The 24878-nt window shown below is 40.8% G+C and overlaps 1 protein-coding gene across 1 annotated transcript; it reads left to right on the plus strand.

The window, feature by feature from the left end:
* Positions 1 to 8408: 8408 nt before the first annotated feature.
* Positions 8409 to 24873, plus strand: TMEM192 (transmembrane protein 192). Its single transcript, XM_016197754.2, has 6 exons — positions 8409 to 8486; positions 11245 to 11391; positions 13225 to 13489; positions 17292 to 17426; positions 21679 to 21781; positions 22111 to 24873. Exons 1-6 carry the CDS (start codon positions 8460 to 8462, stop codon positions 22247 to 22249), a joined length of 816 nt encoding a protein of 271 aa, XP_016053240.2. The 5' UTR covers positions 8409 to 8459; the 3' UTR covers positions 22250 to 24873.
* Positions 24874 to 24878: the final 5 nt, after the last annotated feature.

Genomic DNA, 24878 nt, shown 5'->3' on the forward strand with positions numbered 1-24878 from the left:
CTTTGCTGAGGGCGAAAGGACAATCAAATGCTTTCTATGAGCCTGACAGAGAAAAGGGAAGAATTTGTCTCTGTAGGTCATTTGTCCCTCTTTCTCCCCTATTTTCTTCTTCTACCTACAAATCTTATCCAGATCTCTGTTTGGAGCATATTTTCAGTTATTGCATTGAACATAATTATTATAGCTGCTTTAAAGCTCTTTTAATTCCAGCATCTGGATCATCTCATAGTTGGCCTCTGTAGATTGTATTTCTTTCCCTTGAGAATAGCTCATATTTTCCTGGTTCTTTGTATGTTAAGTATTGTATTATATCCTGGACAGTGTGGATGTTATGTTCTAGAAACTCTGGATTCTGTTCTATTTCTCTGAAGAGTGTTGACAGGTTTGTTTTAGCACACAATCGACTAGATTAGACTCAATGCAAACTTTATCTCACCTGTGGTGGGTGGCAGCTCAAATCTCAGTTCTTTTATCTTTAGCTTCACTGCTTGCAGTTCCCACACCATACATACATAGTTCAGTAGTCAACTAGCATCTTGGACAAAGTTTACACACTAAATTTTTGGCTCCCTTCTCTTTCTTCTCTGGGATTCCTCTGCCTTGCTCTGGCTGCCCCAAGCTTATTACTTGCAATCTGAACTTAGTCTTCAGATCAGAAAGATAGCTGGCTTTCTATTGGAGTTTTAACTTCTCTGTGCCCTGCTGGGACTGTAGTCTACGCTCAGGGCAAAGCTGCAAGCAAATAAACAGAGAAAAGTCACCCTGTCACATAGCATAAACTTCTTCCCAAGTTTAAGCTTTTCTCCAAAAACTTACTGCTTCTGTCCAGTCTTCATGGCCCTCGGGTAGTTGTGTGTGTTTTATGCCCCAGAGTTTATAATTGTTATCTGCAGGAAGTTTGATCTGTTAGCCATACCTGAAATAAAACTCTCCATATGTAAATCTCTGTTGCAGTCATCTGTTACAATTTTAACTACCCAAAACTTGGTGGCTTAAAATAACAACTATTTATTTGCTCACAATTCTGCAATTTGGGTTGAACTTAGCTGGGTGGTTCTTCTCTGTGCAATATTGCATGCGGCCATCTGGAAACTTGAATGAGACTGAAAATCCAAAAGAGCCTCATTCATATGCCTCACACCGTTTCTCTCATCTCTCCTCCTCCTTCCATCTCTCTCCTTCTAACCTTCTGGATCGTATTTATCCCACTCCCCACCTTCCATGAGTATCTCATTTTCACACATTTCCCCTCATTTCACTTTGACTGAATTTAACTCGAGCACCACTTGCTGCCTGCTCAGTTCTGGGCTGTATGTGATGGATTACACCTTAGAACGCCTGAGGTTTAGTTGGGGAGCATAACCCATAACCTCAAAACTTCTGAAGCAAAAGAGGACATCTGCGATCCCTAGACTCTACACGGACTCTGTTTCTGATTGATTTCATCGCTCTTATTTAGTTATAACAGAACTACGTGCTTGAAATGGTCACCATAATTGCTAAGGACGTCGGCAACACGCACCAAATACCGCCAGTCCCTCAGGCTCCCAGGTGTAGCACGAAACAATGGGGGAGAATAAAATATCCTAATAATGAGCAGCCAGATCCTCTTGTAGGAAACAACTTCTCTTCCCTTCTTAACTTTCTCTTTCTTGATAAACTTAAGACAACCTGATGCAGAGAACCAAAAGTAATGATTCCTCTGTCCTCATTACACTGCTGTGTTAGCACGTAAAGGTCATTTAACCTCTCCCTAGAGCAAAAATATGAACCTCCCTAAAATTTACAGAATCCATTTGAATATGATAGCTGCTTGAAATTAGAAGAATGACCTGGAACTCAAAATCTGCAATGAGTCCGGCCAGTGTGGCTCAGTCGATTGCCTCATCCCAGGCACCAAGAGGGCACCAGTTTGATTCCTGGTCAGGGCACGTGCGCCAGCTGTGGGCTTGATCCCTAGCAGGGGGAATGCAGGAGGGAGCCGATAGATGTTTCTCTCTCTCTCTCCCTCCTACTTCCTTTCTCTCTATAATCAATAAAAAACATATTTTTAAAAAATCTTCAATGAAACAGTTTTATATGCTTTGCATTTAGTTTAAAATCCTCAATCATCTAAGAGTTCTATAAAGGTAATATTGAAGAAAATAGTTTTTAAAAAAGAATGAATGGGCAACTTTAACTTCTAGACAACGTAGAAACCTCATTCAAGTATCCTAATCTTGTGATTTTAAAATAATTTCAGAAAACTGAAAGCATTCTCTCCCATCCGAAACATCTGCATTTCCCTTTGTTGTTCTTGTTGCCGATGCTGTTGCACGTGTGGGGTGAAAGTGATGACTTTGGTGTCACATATACTTGAGTTTACACCTTGGTGTGGCTGTGTGACTTTGGTCAAGTCATCTGGTTTATCTGAACCTTGGTTTTCTTTTCTGTAAAGTGACCATAATATCACTTACCTCATAAGGTTACGTGATTTAATGAGATAACTTTGCTGTCCATATAGTGGGCATTTAATAAATATTAATCTCCTTTTCCTGCTCTCCTCCCTGAGAAAGGAAAAATAAAGACACTCAATGTCTCTTCTCAAACTCACCATTAAAGAATTTGGGTTATGTTATCTGGCTTCACATTCCTGCCATCTGCACAAAGGAATATTCAGGTATGCAGCGACAGCGTAATGGAGTACTCAAGAGTCTGACCTTAGCGACAGTGATGATGATGATGACGAAGATAGTTGAGGCACGTTAGTTAAGATCTCACATTTTAAAATTCTGTCTTTAGCTATTCAGGTATGTCAACCTCCTAGCACAATGCCTGATGCTATTCAAATCATAGCCCACTTATTTAGTATCCACTAGAGAGCCTCTTCATATATGTCACTAAAAGGAAACAAATATCTATCTTTAAATGCTTAGCCAGAAACACTAAATATTTGTCGCTCTTGATGAAAAAGATTATCATCACTGTCTCCATCTTATTAATAGAGGAACAGCACTACTCAGTGGGCTGGATAAGAACTACACCTCCAAATGCAAGTGTGTTTGGGGGGGGACTTAAAACCAATAGTTTATCTATTAGGAAACAAGTCAGTTCCTTAAAGCTTCTGGATAGCTTGCGGTCCCAAAAGCATTGGGATGGGCTCTCCATCCTGCCCAAACCTCACTGCTTGCTCCTAGGGAACAGCAACCGGTGTGGCTGGTGTAGGGGGTGTGGTATGGAAGTGAAATAGGAAGACTGATGAGGTGATTTCCTAGGGAGATTTCTGAGTTTGTTTGGGAAAAGTACTCTCGCAAGCTGCTTGGAGAGGAGAGTGAGACATCAAGGGCCTACCCAAGCAACAAAAGATGTAAGCTGAATGGATATGCATAAAGCAAGGTGAAACTTTTTTTTTTTGATCCTGAGATGGAGGGGAAAGCAGAGGAGAGGAAAAGGGCTGAGCTAGTAGGACAACAGGGAGTCCTACACTTCCCCCAAACCTCAGAAAATTCTACAGAATTCACAATTGGTGTAAATGGGCTTTTTGTAGAACTTAGTGAAGGGAGAAAGACAAAGAGATCCCAGCTAATACCTGAGTGTCTGCTGAAAGCTTTATCTCCCCAGCTGACCCTCTCTTCCTTTGGAGGGGTGGGTAACAGCAACAAGTGACAAATCACTTCATCAGTCTCTCTGACTAGCCCCTAGCTTCTCAATCTCTTTGCCTCTCTGTTAGAGAACTATGTTACTGACTAAAAAGCAGGCCCTCTCAAATTCTAGACATCTGACTGTCCAAGGGCATAGAAGCAAAGTTGTGGGAGTTATCAGTCTGTCCTCAGGAGAAATGAATTGGAGTATCATTATGTGATTTTCCAAAACAACACTCTAAATTTAGCATCGGTGCCATCTGAATTTCTGCCAAGGAAAAACATCTAATCAGGGTGATTGAGCAAAGTGCTTTTCGCCTGCTATGATGCTCCTGAACTTAATCAAAAAGCATTTATTAAGTACTTAATTACATGCAGTGCTGTGCTGGATGCTCGAGGAGAGAACCCTGTGTACCTTGCCCCTCCTCTCCAGCCCTTTAGTCTAGAGAAGTGGAGGGTGGGGCAGGAAGGAAGCTAAAATTTCACTATTTCACGAGTTCCTCATTTGTGATTTAATACTGACAGTCAGCTTAGGAGGTAAGTATCATTTTATAGACAAGAATAGTGAGACTCAGCCCAGAGGGCATGGCTCAGTGGTTGAGCATTGACCTAGGATCTAGGAGATCTCAGTGCAATTCCAGGTCAGGGCACATGTCCAGGTTTTGGGCTCGATCCCCAGCAGGGGGCATGCAGGAGGCAGCCGATCAGTGACTCTCTCTCATCATTGATGTTTCTGTCTCTCTCTCCCTCTTCCTTCCTCTCTCTGAAATCAATAAAGACATTTAAAAAAAAAAAAAAAAGACTAGTGAGGCTCAGGAGGTAAGTTGTAGAACTGGAATATTCGAGCTGAGTTTTCTGACTCCAAGGCTCTTTCCCTTACATGACATAGCCTCTGGGAGGGCAAGGAATATGTGCTCAGAATAAAAGTACTCCTTAAAACAATAAGATGGCTTCCAAGCATTTGGGGACAGAAGGCAGAAATAAAGGAAGTCATATAACTTGAGATCAAAGGAATTATGTTTTGTAGACATTCTGAAAAAGACTTTTTAATTCAGACCCCCAAAACTGATGCAAAACACTGCTATTGTCTCAGGCTCGAGGTGGACCATAAAGCAGGGGCCTGAGGAGTACTTGCCTTTCTCCCCACCCCCATTTAGAGATTCTGAGACTGCCCTTGGGATTTAAAGCTTATACTTCAGACAATCTGCCGCAGATCCAGGGGCATTCTGGGAGTAAAGCTGCAAGTTTTTGGCAAAATCCACAGCAAACCTACCCTAATGAGAGATCTGCTCAATGAGATAGCTGACAATGTGCTGAAGGCTCCGCTGAGGATCCTGCCACCCTTGGAGCCATTTGCTCAGTGTTTGGCACAGGTCTGCCACTCGCTGCCAGCATTTGTTTGCGTGTTTGGTACCTCCACCGCCCTGCCTCAGCCACCTTACACTTTTGTTGTTGTTGTTGTCACCTGAGGATATTTTTTTTTTCCATTGCTTTCCAGAAAGAGTGGAAGGGAGGGATGGGGGTGGGGGAACATTGATGTGAGAGAGACACATGGACTGGTTGCCTCCCACAGGGGCCCTGACCTGGGTGTGGAGCAAACCCACGGCCCAGTAACGTGCCTTTGACTGGGAATCAAACCCAGGACCCTTTGGTGCTCTGTCGGTCGCTCTAGCCACTGAGCTACACCAGCCAGGGCAACTATTTATCTCCCTGTGCCCCCTACCAGCCCTGTCGGTGTTTCACATACATCTTGATCTAATTAATACAAAACGTGTGACTGCCCTGCCAATGTCCCTCCGGCCTCATACCTCTCAGGTTTTACAAGTGCTCTCTCCTGTTCTCCCTACATTTCTCTCATCTCTCTTCCTCCTTCCCACATGTCTCTTTCTACCATATTTTTGCTCTATTTATCTCACCTCCGACCTTCCATTAGTATCTTGATTTTTATACCTTTACCCTCATTTCTCTTTGGTTCAAGTCAATGACCAGTTGTTGAGCATGCACTTCTGGGCTGTGTGTGATGGATTACACCTTAAAGTGTGAAGTTTAGTTGGGGGAATGCGGAATAACCATGAAACTCTTAGTGATGACAGGAAATAATTATTACTGGGAGTCATTTAGAAAAATGGAGGGAACTAGAATGTAAATAGAAGAGAAAGGCTTGTCTTCCTATAGCCTTCTAAACTCTGAATACCTGGCTTAACCTTTGCTCACTTCTTACTAAAGGATAAAGGTCAATTAAAAATATGAATAGTATGAGAAAAATAAATCTTTTCTAAAAATTCAGGGTTGTTACAGCCCTGGTCGGGTAGTTTGGTTGGTTAGAATGTCACCCGGATATGCTAAAGTAGTGGGTTTGATCCACGGGCAGGTCACATACAGGAACCAACCAAAGAATGCACAAGTGGAACAACAAATCGATATTTTTCTCTTTCTCTCCCTTCCTCTCTCTCTCCCTTCCCTCTCTCTAAAAATCAATCAATCAATAAAAATTTTAAATTATCTTTAAAAAGTAAAACATAGTAAAAATTTCAGAGTGTGGAAAAATTTAAACCAGAAAGAAAACATTCTTCTACATCCTCAGTCCTACTCAGTAGGTAACTATGAATGATTCTGGTATATTCTTACAGAAAATTTTCATAAAAACAAATATATAACAGGTATTTTCCCACAAATGGAAAGATTTATATATATTTGCAAATTGAATTGTTCTTACCTGGCTATCATTTTATAGTACATATAGATCCATGCATATGGATCTACCCCTAAGCTTTTTAATAGCAACTTCCATTGGTACAATATTTTATTTAACTAGTCCCCTATTGATATTTAGATTGTTACTGTTTTTACTAAAGAGGAAGTTTTAGAAATGATGTTGCAACAGATATGCATAAACAAATATCTCACTTTTTGCAGTATAACCGCAGGAAAAAAATCCTACAAAGAATAAGTATTTAAAAATTGGGTAAACATTGATTTGGTAGGTTTGACAGATTTGGCCAATTGTCCCCAGAATGTTGTATGGATATATCACATTTTGTTTATCCATTTGTCTACTGATGGACCTGAGTTGTTTCCACCTTTTGGTTATTGTGAACAATTCTATAATGGACATTGGCAATACAAGTGCCTGTTTTCAATTCCTTTGGCTATATACCTAGGATTGGAATTGCTGAATCTTATGGTAATTCTATGTTTAGCTTTTTGAAGAACTGGCAAACTCTTTATTAGCTGTTAATTTGCTTATCTCTTTTTCTTGACTAATTCCTTTAGCTCTATATACTTTCATAGCATATATTAGCATATCAAAATATCAAAATACTTTTTGTATTGTGTTATAAAGTTATAACATGACAATTATTTTGCAACCTGCTTTTATAACACACTATATTAGAGCCTCCCCCCAACATATATAGATCTACTTCATTTTTTAAAAACTACTGGATAATGTTCGAAGTATGGATACCATAGCTTATTTAACTATTCTACAAGTAATGGATAGCAACATTACTTCCAGTTATTTGGTATTTTGATTTTAACTTTACGTTGTCTTTCCCATGCAGAAATTTCAAACATTTTTATTGTGGTAAAGTTGGTATACAAGAAAAAATTTCAAATTTTTTATGTAGTCAAATTTATTACACTTTTTTCTTTAGTGCTTCTGGGTTTGGGGTCATGCATGAACAATCTTTACTGTAAGAGTATGCTAATTTTTTTCTAGAACTTCCGTTGATTTATATTTATGTTTACATCTCTGAACTATTACAAATTTATTTTGCCTTAAGGAATGTGGGAGTGATCCAGCTTTATATTCTTCCAAATGGCTAGCTGGTTTTCCCAACATCATTCACTAAATAAAATGTTAACTGGGGAGTACTTATAAAAGAAATGTAGCCCTAGCCAGTTTGGCTCAGTGGTTAGAGTGTTGACCTGTGGACTGAAGGGTCCAGGGTTCGATTCCAGCCAAGGGCACATACCTAGGTTGCAGGCTCCATCCTGGCACGGGTCAGGGCTTGTGCAGGAGTCAATCAATGAATGTGTCTCTCTCACATTGATGTTTCTCTCTCTCCCTCTCCCACTCTCTCTGAAAAGCAATGAAAAAATATTCTCAAGTGAGGATTAAAAAAAGAAAGTAATATAAAGTTCAAGTTGAAAAGGGGTATAAAACCTTCTTACGCCTAGAAGTGTTATACAAGCAAAGACTCAGATTCAGGTAGAGTGAGCCTCCTGAAAGAAGGTGACGCCTACTTATTCAGAACTGAATCAGAGCCAGATGAGGGAGCTACCAATGCGCTGTCTGAGGCTGGCTTCTGATTTGGTTTATTTACTCTTGCCCACTGGTGAAATCTGTAAATATGTCATGGGGTATAGAATCTTTATTCTGTTCCTGTCCCTCTACTGGTGCTTTGAGCTAAAAATGGGAACCCCTAAAATGCTACCGCTGGTCCCACTTACGCATGGAGCTATGCCTGCAAACAAAAACTAAGGAAGACTGAACAAAGTTAAAGTTTTAAAAAGAAAAAAGTGGCAGCCGAAAATAATTAAATTCTTGGACTTGGAATATGCCCAAGTCTCTGCCTAACAGCTGACCTGAACGGGAACGGAGGGAACCCCTAGGAACCAGGGTCCAGGGGCTGCTGCCGGCGACAGATCAGGCCCTCAGGGAGGGGCACGCCCCTCCCTCTGCCTCGGCCAATCGGAAGCAAGAAGGCGTGGCCCCGGGACGGCGGAGGCGGGGCTGGCGCAGGATCCCCGAAGGTGGCAATTTTCCTGGGCCCTCGGCGCCCGGGTACAGGTGGAGGCCGGGCTGGCCCGGGCTTCAGCCTCCAGCGTCGGGAAATGGCGGCGGGGGGCAGGCTGGAAGATGTGAGTGCACGAAAGCGGCGGGCGAATCCGGATCCCCCGGATCCCCCGAATCCCCTCCTTCCGGTATTGGGCAGGCTGGGCGGAGACTGCGCGGGGAAGCCATCCGCACCCGGAGCGGCCGCGGCGGGAGGCGGCGCTCCCTGCGCCGGGCTGGGACGGGGCGCGGGGCTGTCGGAGACGGCACCGAGGTGGGGCGGGGTCCGCGACGCGCCGGCTCCGGAATGATTTATTTTCCCGCGTCCCCGGGGCGGGCTGCTGGGCGGCGGGGTCCCGGAGGGCGGCGCACGTGCCGCGCGCCCCTTTGATCCCGGAACTCGGCCTCACGTGACGCGCGCCTGACGCGCTGCCCCGGCTCGGGCCTCTGGGCTCCGCTCTGCGCCCCGCGGCCGCCGGGGGTGGGTCTCCTCTCGGTGCGGGTCGCCTGCCTGCGCTCGGGGGCTGTGGACCTGGAGCGGCTGCCACGCGCAGGCCGGCCGCGGCGACCCGTGCAGACCCGTCGCTATCGTCGCCCGGAAGCCGACCTTGGAGACACACAGTGTTGTGATGTTTTGAACCTAGGCATGGTAGGAATGAAAGGATTTTTAAATCTTTCTTAATCTAAACCAGATTACCAAAAAACCAGCCCCCTATTTTACAGCGTACGCAGTGATAGCATAATTGCAAAAAATCTTTTCTTACCTATATTAAAACATTTTTAGGGGAAATATATTTGTGCCCAGAATGAACAGAGTTACCCTTTTGGCACAATTCCCTACAGCTTTTGATAACCTCCCCCGGTTATGAGGATACCGTAACTGAGTTAGGGAGCATTGCAAGGGCGGATTTGGAATGTTCATTCATTCATTACATGTCAGCTGAGTCGCTGTTGGGCACTAGCATTAAGACATAGCAAGTGGGGAGACAGTGGGACTCGTAAAGTCTATGGGGGAAGAGAGAGAAGTAAGAAGACCATCACGGGTAAGTATGGTAGAGGAGGTAAGCACCAGATGCTGGGGAAGACAGGGTGGAGTGACGTGATCCAGATGCTTGGCTGCCCAGGAGGGCTACCTGTGGGAATTGCCCCAATGAGCCCGGGACCCCGGCTGCATGGGCATTAGCTAAGCGAAGAGCTGTGGAAACTAGGACATCTGCTGACCGAGAAAGAGCTAGAGGCAAAGGAGCCTTGAAGAGAAGAGAAATAATCAAAATCACATCATGAGTTTTGGCAAACTAAACAGGAAACTCTAGGCATTGGTTTTTGTTGTTGTTGATCCTCACCTGAGGATATTTTTTCCATTGCTTTTCAGAGAGAGAGAAACATCGATGTAAGGGAGACACATTGACTGGTTGCCTCCTGAATGCTCCCCTATGGGGGGTGGGAGTGAACTCTAAGCCCAGGCATGTGCCCTTGATTGAACCCTCAACCCTTCAGTGTGAAAGCCGACGCTCTAACCACCAAGCCACACTGGCCACGGCTAGGCATTGAATTTTAAAAATTGCAGAGCAGGGCCCTGGCCAGGTTGCCAGTTGGTTGGAGCATTGTCTGGCACATCAAAAGGTTGAGGGTTCGATCCCCGGTGGTTGGGGTGCCTAGGGGAGGCAACCAGTTGATGGTCCTCTCCCTCCCTTTCTCTAAAATCAGTGGGAACATAACCTTGGGTGAGGATTTTTAAAAATAATTTTAAAAATTGTAGAGCAGCACTGAATGTCTGAGATTGGAAATCAAGGAGCCCACCCCAGAGCTGGTTCATTCCCCAGATTACTGAATTATCTATATAATCCTAGTGCCCAACACACCACCCTCTACCCCTTCCAAAGTAGAATGCTCTTCTCTGGCTCCTAATCCTATCCTCAGGCTTCCCTTTTACAATTAAGGCGTCATTTCCCTCTCATTCTAGTACCCCTAGTTAACCTAAATTTGTTGCATTGTCTATGCTATTCATTTGCTAATTTATTACTTCCCTATAGTATTGCTTGCACTATATTCTATTGTATGTTTAGTCCTGCATGCCTTTATTCCTAACCTCCCCAGTCTCCTTTTGGACTGTGTCTTGTGCTCTTTTGTCTTGTGGAAAGTGCCTAATGTATAACAGTTTTCCCTAAGAATCTGAGATAGATTGTTGTATGCACCAGAGACCGACAAGTACTGTTCCTGTCAAGACAATACCATTAAACATGACTAACTAGATTTTTAAATTTAGGCTGAACTTTTTCCAAACTACTTCAGTGACATTGCAAGTAATTGTTTTCATTGAGAATCTCACATCTACAAACTAAAGTCTCCTCGAAGGTCTATCAGGGTGATCTGTTTCAATTAGTACTCTAAAATATTTCTATCATAACTGAAAGTTTGTTTTAAGATCTCTTAATAAAGCCTCCCACCAACTTTCCAAAATTTTATGGAACACAGAGACATAGTTGAAGAATTGCAACATAAGTAATTATTTCGTCAATAATATCAATAATGTTAAAAAGTCAATATCTAAGTTTTGAGGGCTTGAAGAAAATTATTTGCTTTAATCTTATTATGTATTACCTGGTTTGAAGATAAATGAATTAAGATATCTCTGCCTATTTTACTAATTTTTGTTTTTACCAGTTTGCATACAGAAGTTATCTACAGGTTTATGGTATATTTTCAACATTGGTAGGGAGTATGTTTTTTTGCCTCTAACTTGTGTAATGCTTTTCAGAGCTTTTTAGTTTAGTAAATTTGTCTTGGAAACATAATCCAGAAAGTGATAATTACAGCTTTGCTTCCTTTTTTTCTGCTCCCCAGGGTTCTTTGGATCCATCCCAAAGTATTGAAGATGACCCCCTGCTGGACACCGAGCACCTTTCGCATTACTCATTACACGCTCATTTTAGACCCAGGTTCCACCCTCTTCCTACGGTCCTCATAGCAAATCTCCTCCTGTTAGTACATGTAAGTTGACTGGGAGAAAGTGACCCATCTAGAGGCGACACTCTTAAAAAATATGTAAGCTCTTTGGAGGGCAATTTGGTTATATTTATCAACATTTACAATGTACATACTTTTTCATTCATATCTCTACTTCAAAGGACTTATTGTAGTATTGTCTATATTTGCAGTATTATCCGATTTCTTTCCAAAAAATAGATAATACTGTAGTTACTACTCTACAGCAGTGTTTTTCAAACTTCAGCGTGGATCAGATGTCCTGGCAGGCTTGTTGAACTACACATTGCCCCGCCCCCCACATTGTGTTTCAGCCGCTAAGGGGTGGGGCCCGAGAATTTGCATTTCTAGCAGGGCCTCTGGTGATACTGATGATGCTGGTCTGGAAATCACTTTTGAACCACTACTCTGTAATTTATTTCTTTTAATCTTAACATATCATAAACATCCATCTAAACTAACACACAGAGATTTAGTTAATTCTTTTATGGCTGAATAATATTCTATTATGTGAGTGGATGTACCTTCATTTACTCAAACATTCTGCTGTGGATAGACACATATATGTGGGCAATTTTCAAGTTTTGCAAATATGGAGAATACTGCAGTAAATACTTGTATCCATGATGTATACTAGGTACTGGTGCTTTTCCTCCTGAGTGATAGAGTCCTTAAGATAGGATTTCTGGGTCAAGATATTTCCAGATTATTTTTCACAGTAATTGTCAGACCAGTCAGCAATATATGAGAATGTTAGCCTGTATTTTGGCACCAATCTTTCAAATTTTTGTCAATCCAATTGGATAGTTTTTATTGCTCTCTGAAGACAAACTAGAAATAAACTCCCCCCCCCCCCCCCCCCCCCCAAATCCATGGAACTTGTGACCTTACACGTTACCTTACATGGCATAAGGGATTCTGTAAGCATGCTTAAGTTAAGGATTTTTGAGTTGGGGAGATTATTCTGGATTATACAGGTAGGCCCAATGTAATCATGAGTCCTTATGAGAAGGAGACAGGAGGATCAAAGTCAGAAAAAGAGAAGTGACACCCTAGCTGGTTTGGCTCAGTGGTTAGAGCATTGGCTCATGGACTGAAGGGTCCCAGGTTTGATTCCAGCCAAGGGCACATACCTTGGTTGTAGACTCAATCCCCACCCCAGTCTGGGGTGCGTATGAAAGGCAACCAATGTGTCTTTCTCACATTGATGTTTTTCCCTCTCTCCCTTCCACTGTCTCTGAAAAGCAATGGAAAAAATATCCTCAGGTGAGGATTAAAAAAAGGAAAAGAGAAGTAACAATGGAAGTAGAGGTCAGAAAGAGAGAGATTTGCAGATGTGACACTGCTAGTTCTAAAGATAGAGGAAGAAGGCATGAGTCAAAGAATGCAGGTGGCCTCTAGAAGCTGAGAAAGGAATGGAAACATTCTCACCTAGAGTCTCCAGAAGGAGCACAGACTTATGACACCTGGATTTTAGGCAAATAAGACCCATAGAAATAAACTTTTTAGACCATGATTTTTATTAGCTGCCTTTAAGGCACTTAATTAACTTTTTACTCTTTAGTAAAAGAGAAGTGGGCAGGAAACTGTTAAACGTTAAGTACCCATTTTTTTAAGATCAGATTTAGAGTGATTTTTTCCCCCTTGTGATTTTATTTGTTTTACAAGTTATCTGCAAATTTTTCCTCAAGTTTTGTTTTAAAAGTTTGTAAAAATATGTTTTTAAACTTATTTATAAAAATTAGATAGCAAAAGTCATAGGCTTAAGAGTATGTGCTGGGGTGGTGATAAAGTTCCTTAAATCCAAATATTGAATATTAAACCTGCTTTCCTTTCCAGGTGGCGTTTGTTATTTTAGCATTTTTAACAGGTGTGATTTGTTCTTACCCTAATCCAAATGAGGACAAGTGCCCAGGAAACTACACCAACCCACTGAAAGTTCAGACTGTAATAATCCTTGGAAAAGTTATTTTGTGGATTCTTCATTTCCTTCTTGAACGCTACATTCAGTATCACCACAGCAAAGTAAGAAACCGAGGCTATAACATGATCTACCGATCAACAAGGCATCTTAAGAGACTTGCACTAATGATACACTCCACTGGTAAGCCCGTTTGTCTCTCTCAGCTTGTCTGTGGCTTCATTGAGTAGCAAAAATGACAGCAGAAATGTGAAGATTGATTTTATAATCAAATACAGCAGGTCTTTGAGTAATGTCGTTTCATTCAACATCATTTTGTTAAAATGTTGATGGGATGCCATAGGAACTTAACTCTTGTTTATATCAACAGCCTATGGTCAGATTGGTTTCTTTATATGCTGTTTTGAAACCACTGGACAACAATGGGTTGGGGCTGCCTGTCACCACTTGAGCTAGTTAAGCAGAGACAGGGTATATGAGCATTCCTTCCAATTATGCCAGCAGTATGGGAAAGCAGCAGGATCCTTCCACATAAAATCTACTCTACTGCCCCCCATAAACCAGCTGCTTATATTCGGTAGAAGAACAAAGATTACATGGGAAAGTAGGAATTACAGGCATGGGGAAGTAAGCAAGGTATAATGGTCCAGGTTACAGGCAATGTGGGCTGGGGGTCGCAAAGGGGGGCCGCCTCAGGGACTCCACTGTTTTCGGCAACAAGGCTGTTAATCTTTCCATGATGATAGCTCTTGGAAAAGGAGAATGGACCACATTCCAAGGGTAATCCCCATGTCCCGGGGGTATACAACTCTCAGCCAGGTTAGAATGTGCTTTCTTTAATGAGAAGAGCGTGATTAATATTTCTTATAACTACAGCTAGACCCTGTTCTGTTTCTGCCCCTAACAGTTTCACTTAAAGTCGCAGAAACCTATATATGACGCTAAATCAGGACTTACTGTAGATTCTCTCATTTTTGTGAGACTGATATGTGTTGGATCACCTAAATGTCTTTGTGGGTTTTTTTAAAATATATCTTTATTGATTTCAGAGAGAGGAAGGGAAAGGGAGAGAGATAGGAACATCAGTGATGAGAGAGTCATCATTGATCAGCCACCTCCTGCAGGCCCCCAACTGGGGATCGAGCCCGCAACCCGGGCATGTGCCCTGACCAGGAATCGAACCCTGATCACCTGGATCCTAGGTCAATGTTCAACCGCTGAGCCACGCCCGGCCGGGCTGGATCACCTAAATGTTTTGAAGCTTTTCTTATAATATACACAAGTTTAATTTTCCTTTGAAATTTGTATTCATTATTATAGGGGAGGAAATATAATTTCCCCTCTACCCTTTCAGTTTCTTGGCTGAGACCCCAGTGTAATAAAAGACAGATTAACAGGAAAAAACAAATAAGTTTAATAACATATATTCCTCCTGTATACATAGGAGAGACTCGGGATAACTATGTAACACCCCAAAGTGTCCCAGGCCACCACCTTAAATACCATCTCCAGCTAAAGGCAAAAGAAGATGTTGGGGGTGGGGAAGCAGTTTTAGGAAGTTACCAGGAGAAGCACAGTAAACAAGGAAGGGTAAGGTTGTTAAGCAGAAATAAGTAGGTGCCTTCTCTATTGATAAGAGTTTCTTGAGATTTAGTCACCCTTCTCTTCCTGGTACAGGGAGGGAGACAACCTTACAAGTGGAGAATTCCTTTACAAATGTAAATGTTTACTTCTACGAGGTTTTCAGAGCTTTTCCTGGGTCTGCTGTCTTAAAAATAATCAGCTTAAAATAATCCTTATGCCAAAGAGTTATATTTTTGGGTGGGATTTTCTGCTCCCCTTCATTATGAACATGATGTCCATGTATTCCTGTGTGCAGTGTAGAAATTCCCCTCTATTCCTTATTCATCTCAAGGAGATAATAAATGCTGCTGCTCTTTGATACTTGCAAGGTAAGAAGAGGGACTTGTTTTACTTTAAATAAAACTCAGTACTTTTTTTGCAGTAAGAGAGATACTTTTATGTAATAAGATGCATTATCCAAAATGAAAAGAGAAAAACAAATTATGAAGGCAAGTTCAGAAAGCCCATCTAGGATTTAGAATGCATGAGTGCCTGCTTTTCTTTACCATTTTAGACATTTTAAAGGCTTAATGAAATCAAACTGAACTTTTTTTTTTTTTTAATGTATCTTTATTGATTTCAGAGAGAAAAAGGGAGAGGGAAAGAGAGAAACATCAATGATGAGAGTCATTGATCGGCTGCCTCCTACACGCCCCCGACTGAGGATTGAGCCTGCAACCCAGGCATATGCCCTGACCGGGAATCAAACCCTGATCGCCTGGATCCTAGGCCAATGCTCAGCCGCTGAGCCACGCCTGGCCAGGCTCAAACTGAACTTCTTTAAGTAGTATTGGCTTAGTGTTATTAAAATGTCTATCATCTTAAAAGACCCTCTTTGACTGTGAGTCCAGAATAAATCTTTAAACATTTTGAACCCAGATTAGAAATGAGTATTTTCGCCAAACAGCCCAACAGAATTTAAATCTTATTTTCTTCTGTGTTCTGTTAGTACACTGAAGGTTCATCCACTCTGTGACATTTTTAGTGGAAGATGGAGGACATGCTATAGAAGAGAAAAAAGCATTTTACAGAAGGGGGCAATGTTTACTGCTTGCTCCAGGCGGAAGAGCTTGGTTTTTATATGTTCAGCTTTTATGTGTAGTACTGTCTTTTGGCCAAAAGATGTCACTATCACCTTTCCCCAGAGTTGGGGAGTGAGGAGGGTCTGGGGCAGAAACCTATTTTTTTAATTACTGAAAGACCTTATATGCTGTGTGACCAAAATAATGTTCATTCATAAGTGACTTTTCTGTAAATAGTCATTTTGAGGACAACAAAAGAGTATCTGACTTTACCTTTCCTCTGACTTTCAAATTCTTATTAAACATGTGATCCTTAATCATAATCTGTTTCTAAACAATTGAACCCTTAGTGTAATGATACTAATGGCATCATTTGTATGTTGCTCATATAAAGAACCAGAAAATCAAAGAGATTGAAGCAGGTATTTACCTTGTTTCTGTTTTTCTTTAAGTATATTTTTTCTCATTTGAAGAACAAGAAGGTAAATCATAGAAGATATAGAAGGTCCAGCTAATCATTTTTTAATCATGTGATAGTATTGCTGGATATTGATTACTTTCATTTGATACTTTTTGTTATTCTCTAGAGAGAGGAAAATATATTTATTTTATGGAAATGGGAGAAGGGGCTTTGTTTTTCTTCCAAGTAAGTTGAAAATATTTATCTAATTTACATGTTCTCCTTCCTTAGATCCAAATACATTTTAAATTCAGGGTTTGTGTAACAAGTGTTATGTCCCCAAATTTAAATAGGAGGAGTCTGGGGTCAGAGTGAATTAGTGACTTTAGTTCATAAAAGTACCAAAAAGAAAACGAAAAACAACAGCACTGTGAGAAAGGTACTGTTATGCCCATTTTCAGATGAGAAAGTCAAGGAGGAGAGGTAGCCAGTCATTTGTCCAAGGTTAGCAGCATGTCCTGGATTTCCATCCAGGTGTCTGTAGCGTTGCAGCTCTCCTAACAGGCGGCACATGTCTTGACCAGAAAGGGTACTAGGGTCCTCAAGTGCCCGTGAATCCAGAAACATTGGGATAATTCAGATTTCTAAAAAGTGTATCATTTTTTAAACACACAAACACCCAAAGGAATGTCATTGTTAATAATTCTGTAAAGCAAAATATCATTCCATAGTATTAAGAAAGTCCAGATTCTTATATATTTGCATTATAAGACACCATTAACTTTTTGATGTGAGTTCCTACCCCACCTCCCCACCCCCACCCCCAGTCAAAAGATGAGCAGTTTTTTGGGTTTTATCCTTCAGCTTCCTTCGTGTGGGTGCGCGCGGCCTTGGCTGCCCCCTGGGCCCTGGCTGACAGCGTGGTCATGTTCCTCCGCAGGCAGCACGGCGCTTCTCCTCACTCTGTGCGTGCAGCACTCCTTCCCCGAGCCCGGCAGGCTGTATCTGGACCTCATCCTGGCCATCCTGGCCCTGGAGCTGATCTGCTCCCTGACGTGTCTACTCATCTACACAGGTGAGAAATACAACTAGGCTGTTCTTACTAAGACCTGCTTGAAGCCCAGCCCATTATCTTCGCAACAAGGAAATTGTTCTCAAAGATTTTTTGCTTGGCCGAGAGCCTCTTGAGCATCTATAGTTCTCACTGCTGACCACATCCAGACTTCTCTCATTTCAGACCAACAGGATGATACCAGTGAATCTCGTTTCTAAATGTGTGTCAATCCACAAGTTTTTGTCAACTAAAGTGAAGTCTTTCCGTTATAAAACAAAAAAATCCCAAAGCCCACAAATGTTTGATTCCTCAAAGTCACCTTAAATATAAATCTGGCATTTGAAATGAAAAGTAACAAACTATAAAATAAGTAAATAAATAATGCATACAAAACAGCATTAAGCCCAAAATTGCTTTGGGATAAATCATTTAAGAACCTACTTCTTTTGAAATTTAGAGCTATCTGAGGGTTGGCCTGTCTGTCTGTCTCTTTTAAAACTCTCAGTGGTTAAAAAAAATGTATAAATAAAAAGACACTCAGTGGGAAAATTAAAGTAAGCTTCAGGTATGTTAACATGAAAAATAGATGAAAGGATACTTAAACAGAAAAAAATTAAAGCCCCAGAGAAATCTAGATTCCAGTCCTGCTGCAGTGTTGACTTGTGGTAAAATCTGTCCACAATAGTAGCTCACTTTGTGGCATTGAGCAACATGTTTTGTAACAATAAAATACCTTATCTGTCCATTTTGAAAGAGATCATTTCTCTAGTTATGAAGAAATAAGTCACATGGATCTTAGCTTGTGTTTCATTTTACTGATTTTTTTCTGTTCATCTTCTTGAGGCCCAGTGAAAAGTATTTAGAATATGAATTGAGTTTACAGATGTGAATGGTGTCACATCTGAATTGACTTTTATAAATTTTTCTGCAGTTATCAGCGTATAATTAGCCAAAGTAGGTAAAAGATTACATTTGACCCTCACTAAAAAAAATGTATACCACCCACTTAATTTAATAGCAAAGCATGAGACGAGTTTTCAAATAAGGTTAATTTTTCAGTACATAGGAAACAGCTCAATACTTCAGCAAAGTGATCTAGGTGAAAGAAATGAACATTGAATTATCTTGATTGATCAGTTTCATTCTTTGACATATCATGTCTGTGAAGTGCACTAAATGGGGTTCTAATTTAGATCTAAGCACAGAATTCAATTAGCATGTGATTTTATAGTATCTCTACAACTGTTATGTACTACAAGGTGTACAAGCCCTCAGTCAAGAATTTTCTGTAATACTGATAGAGAATGCTCTACAGCATAGAAGGTGACAATAATATTCCGAAGATCATGTGAATGTCATCATGTAAAAAGGGGAAACTAAGTGTTAAAATGTAGTTCAAGATCTATTTCTCTAGGGTTTACAAATCCATTTTTAAAGGATTTGCTGTAGCATTTAAAATTAATTATGCTATAAATAAGACAGGTAATGTTAAAAAGAAAAAGACTAAAACCAAGACCATTTAAAAGGAGGTGGAAGAAGCAGATGTTCCAAGAATTCTGAGAAGAACTAATTTTGTGGCACAATTATATTAGTTACATGACACCTAAACTTGAACAAAAAGAGAATTTTCCTTTATCATGTACCATTGTCTTCCTAATTGGAAAGAATTGCTTTGGTCTGTAGTCAAAGACTTAGAAGCATATTTCATTTTTATTTACATTAATTTTTTACTTTTATGCAAATACACCATTAAAAATTGTCCTTTTAAATTTCAAATTAACATGATTCCTATTTTAAGAAAACCTGATAATTGGTAATTCAGGCTTGCAAAATAAATAGATGATTTACATAGGGAAGGTTTATAATTATTATATTCCCTCCACGTCTTCAATAATGGGACTACTTTTTATTTTTTTAAATATGTTTTTATTGATTTCAGAGAGGGAGAGGAAGAGATAGAAGCATCAATGAGAGAGTCATTGATGGGCTGCCCCCTACTGGGGATCAAGCCTGCAACCGGGGCATGTGCCCTGTCGGGGAATCAAACCACTGAGCCATGCTGGCTGGGCAATAACAGGACTACGTTTTAAATTATAATGTTCCTTTCAATATACCTTAGGGTCTGACAAGAGAGATTTAGGGAGTCACTTCTAGGGTCAAATGTTGCTTTTATTCAGTGTCACAGAAACTTTAAGGTTGGTTCCCTGATAATGTATTTTTCTTGCTTCTCTATACTTTAAAAGATAGCCAGTGTTGATCAATGTTGATGGTAACTATTTAGGACATGATTCTTTGATACACTAATTCTAACCTAACTTGACTAATATATTTGCATTGCAAGTATTTAATCCCTAGAAACCAAGATGGACTCTTCTTATTGAGCACTAATTTGCTTGACTGCCTATATAAAGAAAACTAGGAGCCCTGCCAGGCGTGGCTCAGCGGTTGAGCGTTGACTTAGGATCCAGGAGATCAGGGTTCGATTCTCGGTTAGGGCACATGCCCGGGTTGCGGGCTGCAGCCGATCAGTGACTCTCTCATCATTGGTATTTCTGTCTCTCTCTCTCCCTTCCTTTCTCTGGAATCAGTGAAGATATATTAAAAAAGAAAAAGAAAACTAGGAAAGTAAAACTTGAAACAGTTCCAAGATATTAAATTTGATGAGCTCTCTGTTCATTTAAAAATAAGCAAAAGATTCAATAAAGGCCACTCAGTTGTCAGCCTTCCAGCAGCTGATAAAATTGTCATCTAGTTCATATTCTTTACTCTTGCCAGTGTGATTGTTTATAGGTAACTCATCACTAACAACTTCCCTGTTCAGAGTTTTCTAAGGGCCTAAGGAAGAAAATATGAAATCTTAGTGTGGCATAAAAGGCTTTCTATGAACTGGCTCCTACCCATCCCTGTTCCTCAGGGGAGATGATGAGATCCTTTCAATGACTGCCATTTGCTCTCGGGGTAAAATCCAAATGCCTTAGCATGGCACACCAGCCACTCGCATCTTCCCTGCTCACCTTTCCAGCCCTACCCCTTGTCTGTGCCCACCCCTACTCATTGGAAACAAGAGGTCACAGTTGAATGATATACAATTACAGAAGTAATTTTGCTTCAAGGAATTTAGATGGCCAAATCACTGCTGTTTGTTGATTGACTGATTTATAGGGCTTTTGTCTCACTCTATCTGACCATTACTTTGAACGTCTGACGATGAAACAGGCACAACAGAGCACTTGTTAACTGTCTCCTGCATAATACTCCTGAAAGTGGTACTTACCAGATTTGAACCTTGTGCTAGTGCTCACTGAGTTATTTGTAAAGTAAATGTTTTTAGTTCAAGCTGCTATACAGGGGCTAGCAGTATCCAAGCCCCTACTCTACTGAAAGTATAATCTTGACTACCTTTTTAAAGTCAGAGATAGGAAATTTAGGACACTGGGACATTACATTGTAAAATAGCTTGTTTTATGTTTCTAAAGCTATCTTATTCTGTGTTAAAGCTAACTGTCTCAATGTAAGTTTTAAATAAATGTATTTCATTAGAAAACACACATACCCTCACTCACTCTCAGGATCCTAACTATGTGTTCTGTCTCTTCCCTCGCCTAAAACACCTTCTCCACTCCAATAGTCTGTGATTAATTTGGGGTTTTGTTAAGACTGGACGAAAGCCCCTCCCTTTTCCTCCTCTCTGAACCTCCCCCCACCTCATCCCACTCCTGCTGAGTAAGGGGCTGCTTTCCAGGGCTGTGCTAGCCCCTGTGCAAGTTCCAGTTTATGGTCCTTTTCATACTGTCTTGGAATGCAGGCTTATTTGAATTTTCCCCTGAACTAGTAGCTCTTTTTACAGGGTAGTGTCCACAGCAGAGGCTTTGGAGTCTTGCTTCCTGGATTAGCTTCCTTGCGCTGCACTTTATTCAACTGTAGAAAATAGGAGTAATAATAAAAGCACCCTTCTCAGGGGCTGGTTCTGAGCAGAATGAGTTCCACGTAAAACAGTTCACTTGTGCCTCCTGTGTTTTTAGTCCACACAAAAATGATACCTGTTATCAGTAATAAGGGTGATCACTGTGTTCCCGGTGCTTAGTACAGGCTTGGTACATGGTAGATTTCAAATGTTTAAGTACATCAATAAACAAACCTGTTTATTCTCTTTATGAAGTATTTGTATGCATATTACCTTTTTTGAAATAGCCAATTAATGTAATTTGAATGAATAGAAATAGAAATATCTTTATAATTAAATAACCTGACAATAATGACTTTATTATTTTAGTGAAGATTCGAAAGTTTAATAAAGCCAAACCACAGCCTGATATACTTGAAGAAGAAAAAGTCCACGCTTACCCCAGCAATATTACTTCAGAGACTGGATTCAGGTAAGCTTTGGGTGGGGAGTAGAAGTTGAGAGAAAGAGAATTGAGTCCCCCCCACCCCTCCGGAACCTTAGAAACCATTCTGCTTGGAGATTTTGACAGTGCATCTATGCCTTTAGAAGTAAGTTTGATGCTACTTCCTTCTGGCTGTAGTGAAACCCAGTCGAATGAAAGAATCTCATTTTGGAATATTGCACTGGCTTATAACATCTAAGAAAAAGTAACATGCAATATGTTGCACTTTCACTAATTTTCAACTGGTATGGAGCCATTTGCAAAGAGACTAACAAGTGTTGGTATGTGTGACCCATTAATATCTTGATTCTTTGCAGGACTGTTTCAAGCCTAGAAGAAATCGTCGAAAAGCAAGGAGACATAATAGTTTACCTGAAGCGACACAATGCACTGTTGAGTAAGCGGTTGTTGGCTTTCACTTCCTCGGACCTAGGCTCTCATCCAAGTAAAATGTGAGAGTTCAAGGTAAAGACAGCAATTGCGAAGGATCCAGACTAATTTAAGACTGACTACCTGACAAGCCGTCATAGAAAATTGCAGTTTTGCCAAGTGACATTTTACAGTTTTTTTGGAAACCTGAATTTGGTTCTCACCTGTGGGGCTGTTTAATATTATATATAGGTCTTGTGGATTATGTGAAGGTGATATGTGGAGCCTTGATAACTCAAGGAGAATGCCTGTTTTGCACATTTTAAAGTTATTTAACTGCCTGATTATCCTAGGACCAAAGGTAGAGTTTAAACATCTCCCGGGCCAACACTTCTTCCACATGACATAAAAACCCTGTGATAATTTGGCTATTTATAGAGGGAGGCTGACATGCCAATGTATTTAAAACAGGGATTTGTTCAAATATGTCCTTTCCACTTTTAAACTGATGAGGGAAGTCATTTCTTGTGTTGTTTCTTCCTATGGAGCCTAATCATATATTTTATATGCCTGTGTGGTTTTGGATGGCAGCTTGCCCCTTGTAGCTTTTATAAAGAATTTTCTCACTGAGTTCTCACTAGGTGATTTACTATGCAAACTCCTAGTTTTTCATTCTCCAGAAATAAGATATGAAGGTTACTTGGATCAGTGTTAGACTGACCATGGCTGTCTGTTCCCTCAATAGCACCTTCCACTGGCAACACCTTTAACTTTATTTTTACCCTTCTTCAAGTAGTTGCCATGCATTTCAGTACTGACTGTATATCTTCACTGGATTAATAAGTTCAGTGATAGGAAAGGGATCTTCTCTGCCTTTAAGTTTGACTAAAAGAAAAAAAAGGCACCTTTTAGTTTTGGATTATATTTAAAAATTATGATGGGTATAAAATGTCCTATCCACTTCTGTACTGATATTAAATAAGTCTAATTCTCCAGATAAAGTGAAGCATCTTTATGAGTAAATGGCATTACTTCCGCAGTTTTCCAAATGTGTGCTCCTGTATCAGTTTGCTCTTTGGCACCTTAACATGCTGCCTTAGAGACCTTTGGTTGAAAGCTTAACATGAGGAGGAGGGAATATCTGTGATAATGTATGCTGCTAATTTATTTTATTTATTCTTTTTTTTTTTTTGGTATTTAGCTGAATAATCAATATGTGGTTTGAAAACCCTTCACCTAGACGCAAGTATCTGGCAAGGGAGTAGTCATGTGGTCACACCCACTTACTTATGGAGGGCAAACACCTGTTTCCTTTAGATACAGCCATTGTGGGGGCACTCTAACCGTTTTCTAAGGTAAAGGTGATGATGTGTCACCTGCAGGCAATACTATTGAGTCCCCAAAATGACAGGATTCACAAACTAAAGCCAAATTGTATTTTTAAAATTCAGATTGTCTCTGTTTTCTGACTCCCACCCCTTTTTAGTGTCTCAAAACCGTTGCCTTCTCTGGAAATACGTCTCTGTGTTTTGGAAGAGTCTGTACATTTGGCCATCCGCTGTTTTCTTTTTCAAAAGGAGAACACTGATGGTAGATTATTAATTCTTATTTTTTAATTCAATTTGGATCTAGTCAGTTTCTAAGGTTTATGGGATGACTTTGGTTTACAGAGAAAAAAGTAGAGCTAAAAAGTTAGGAAGCTCAGGTTCTAATGTGTCTCCTAGGTGGCCAACACTTTTTTAAAACTCAATAATGAACATTGCAAACAATAAAAGATGGAACTAAGTACCAGAACCAGCAAAACAAGAATGACCAAAGCAATTTAAATGTTAAGCATGCTATTCATCAGGCAAATACTGTGCTAGCCCCATGGATACAAAAATTACTGAGTCAGCCCTGGCTGATATGGCTCAGTTGGTTTGCAAGTTTGCCAGCTCAGTTCCTTGTCAGGGCACATGCCAGGGCTACAGCTCAATCCCCAGTGGGGAGCTTGCAGGAGGAAGCTGATCAGTGTTTCTGTCCCTCTCCCCTCCTTTCTCTCTAAAAACAAAAAAAATTTTTTTTTTAATTACTAAACAGTCCGGCCAGGCGTGGCTCAGCGGTTGAGCATCCACCTAGGATCCAGGAGATCATGGTTTGATCCCCGGTCAGAGCACATGCCCAGGTTGTGGGCCCAATCCCCAGTTGGGTGTGTGCAGGAGGCAGCTGATCAATGACGTTTCTATCTATCTCTCTCCCTCTCCTGTCCTCTCTTTGAAATCAATAAAGATATATGGGGGGGGAAAATAAATTACTAAATAGGCTGGTTTGTAGCTTACAGAGGACTGGGATTTCTGGGCTCTGGGCTAAGTGAAATAATGGCAATAAGCCCAAAGGTACTATAGGAACTCTAGGTCAGAGGGTACACTAGAGGGGAAGAAGGCTTTAGGAACTCCAGGCAAAGTCACAAGTAAAGAAGGCAAAGAGCTACAGATCACAAGCACTGTGTGGGGCTTGAACCAGAAGTGTGCGGCAGGACGTGGGAGAAGAGGCGGAGAGGCTCCGATGTTGGAGGGCCTTACCAGTATCTGCCCTGTGTTGTTGGAACAAAATGAAACTTTGTTCTTGAGGGGTGGCAACTGTGAAGAGGGACTAGAGTTACTGTCATATTATACCATACGCACTGTTGTATTAATACCCACCTTCCATTAAAAAAGAAATTATTAAACTGGTCCAG

This window comes from Miniopterus natalensis, chromosome 4 (assembly GCF_054644295.1).
Source record: "Miniopterus natalensis isolate mMinNat1 chromosome 4, mMinNat1.hap1, whole genome shotgun sequence".
NCBI lineage: Eukaryota > Metazoa > Chordata > Mammalia > Chiroptera > Miniopteridae > Miniopterus > Miniopterus natalensis.

Coding starts and splice junctions, on each gene's coding strand:
- TMEM192 (XM_016197754.2), top strand. CDS start 8,460: ATGGCGGCGGGGGGCAGGCTGGAAGAT. Junction 8,487..11,244: donor CGGGGGGCAGGCTGGAAGAT/GTGAGTGCACGA, acceptor TCTGCTCCCCAG/GGTTCTTTGGATCCATCCCA. Junction 21,782..22,110: donor ACTTCAGAGACTGGATTCAG/GTAAGCTTTGGG, acceptor GATTCTTTGCAG/GACTGTTTCAAGCCTAGAAG.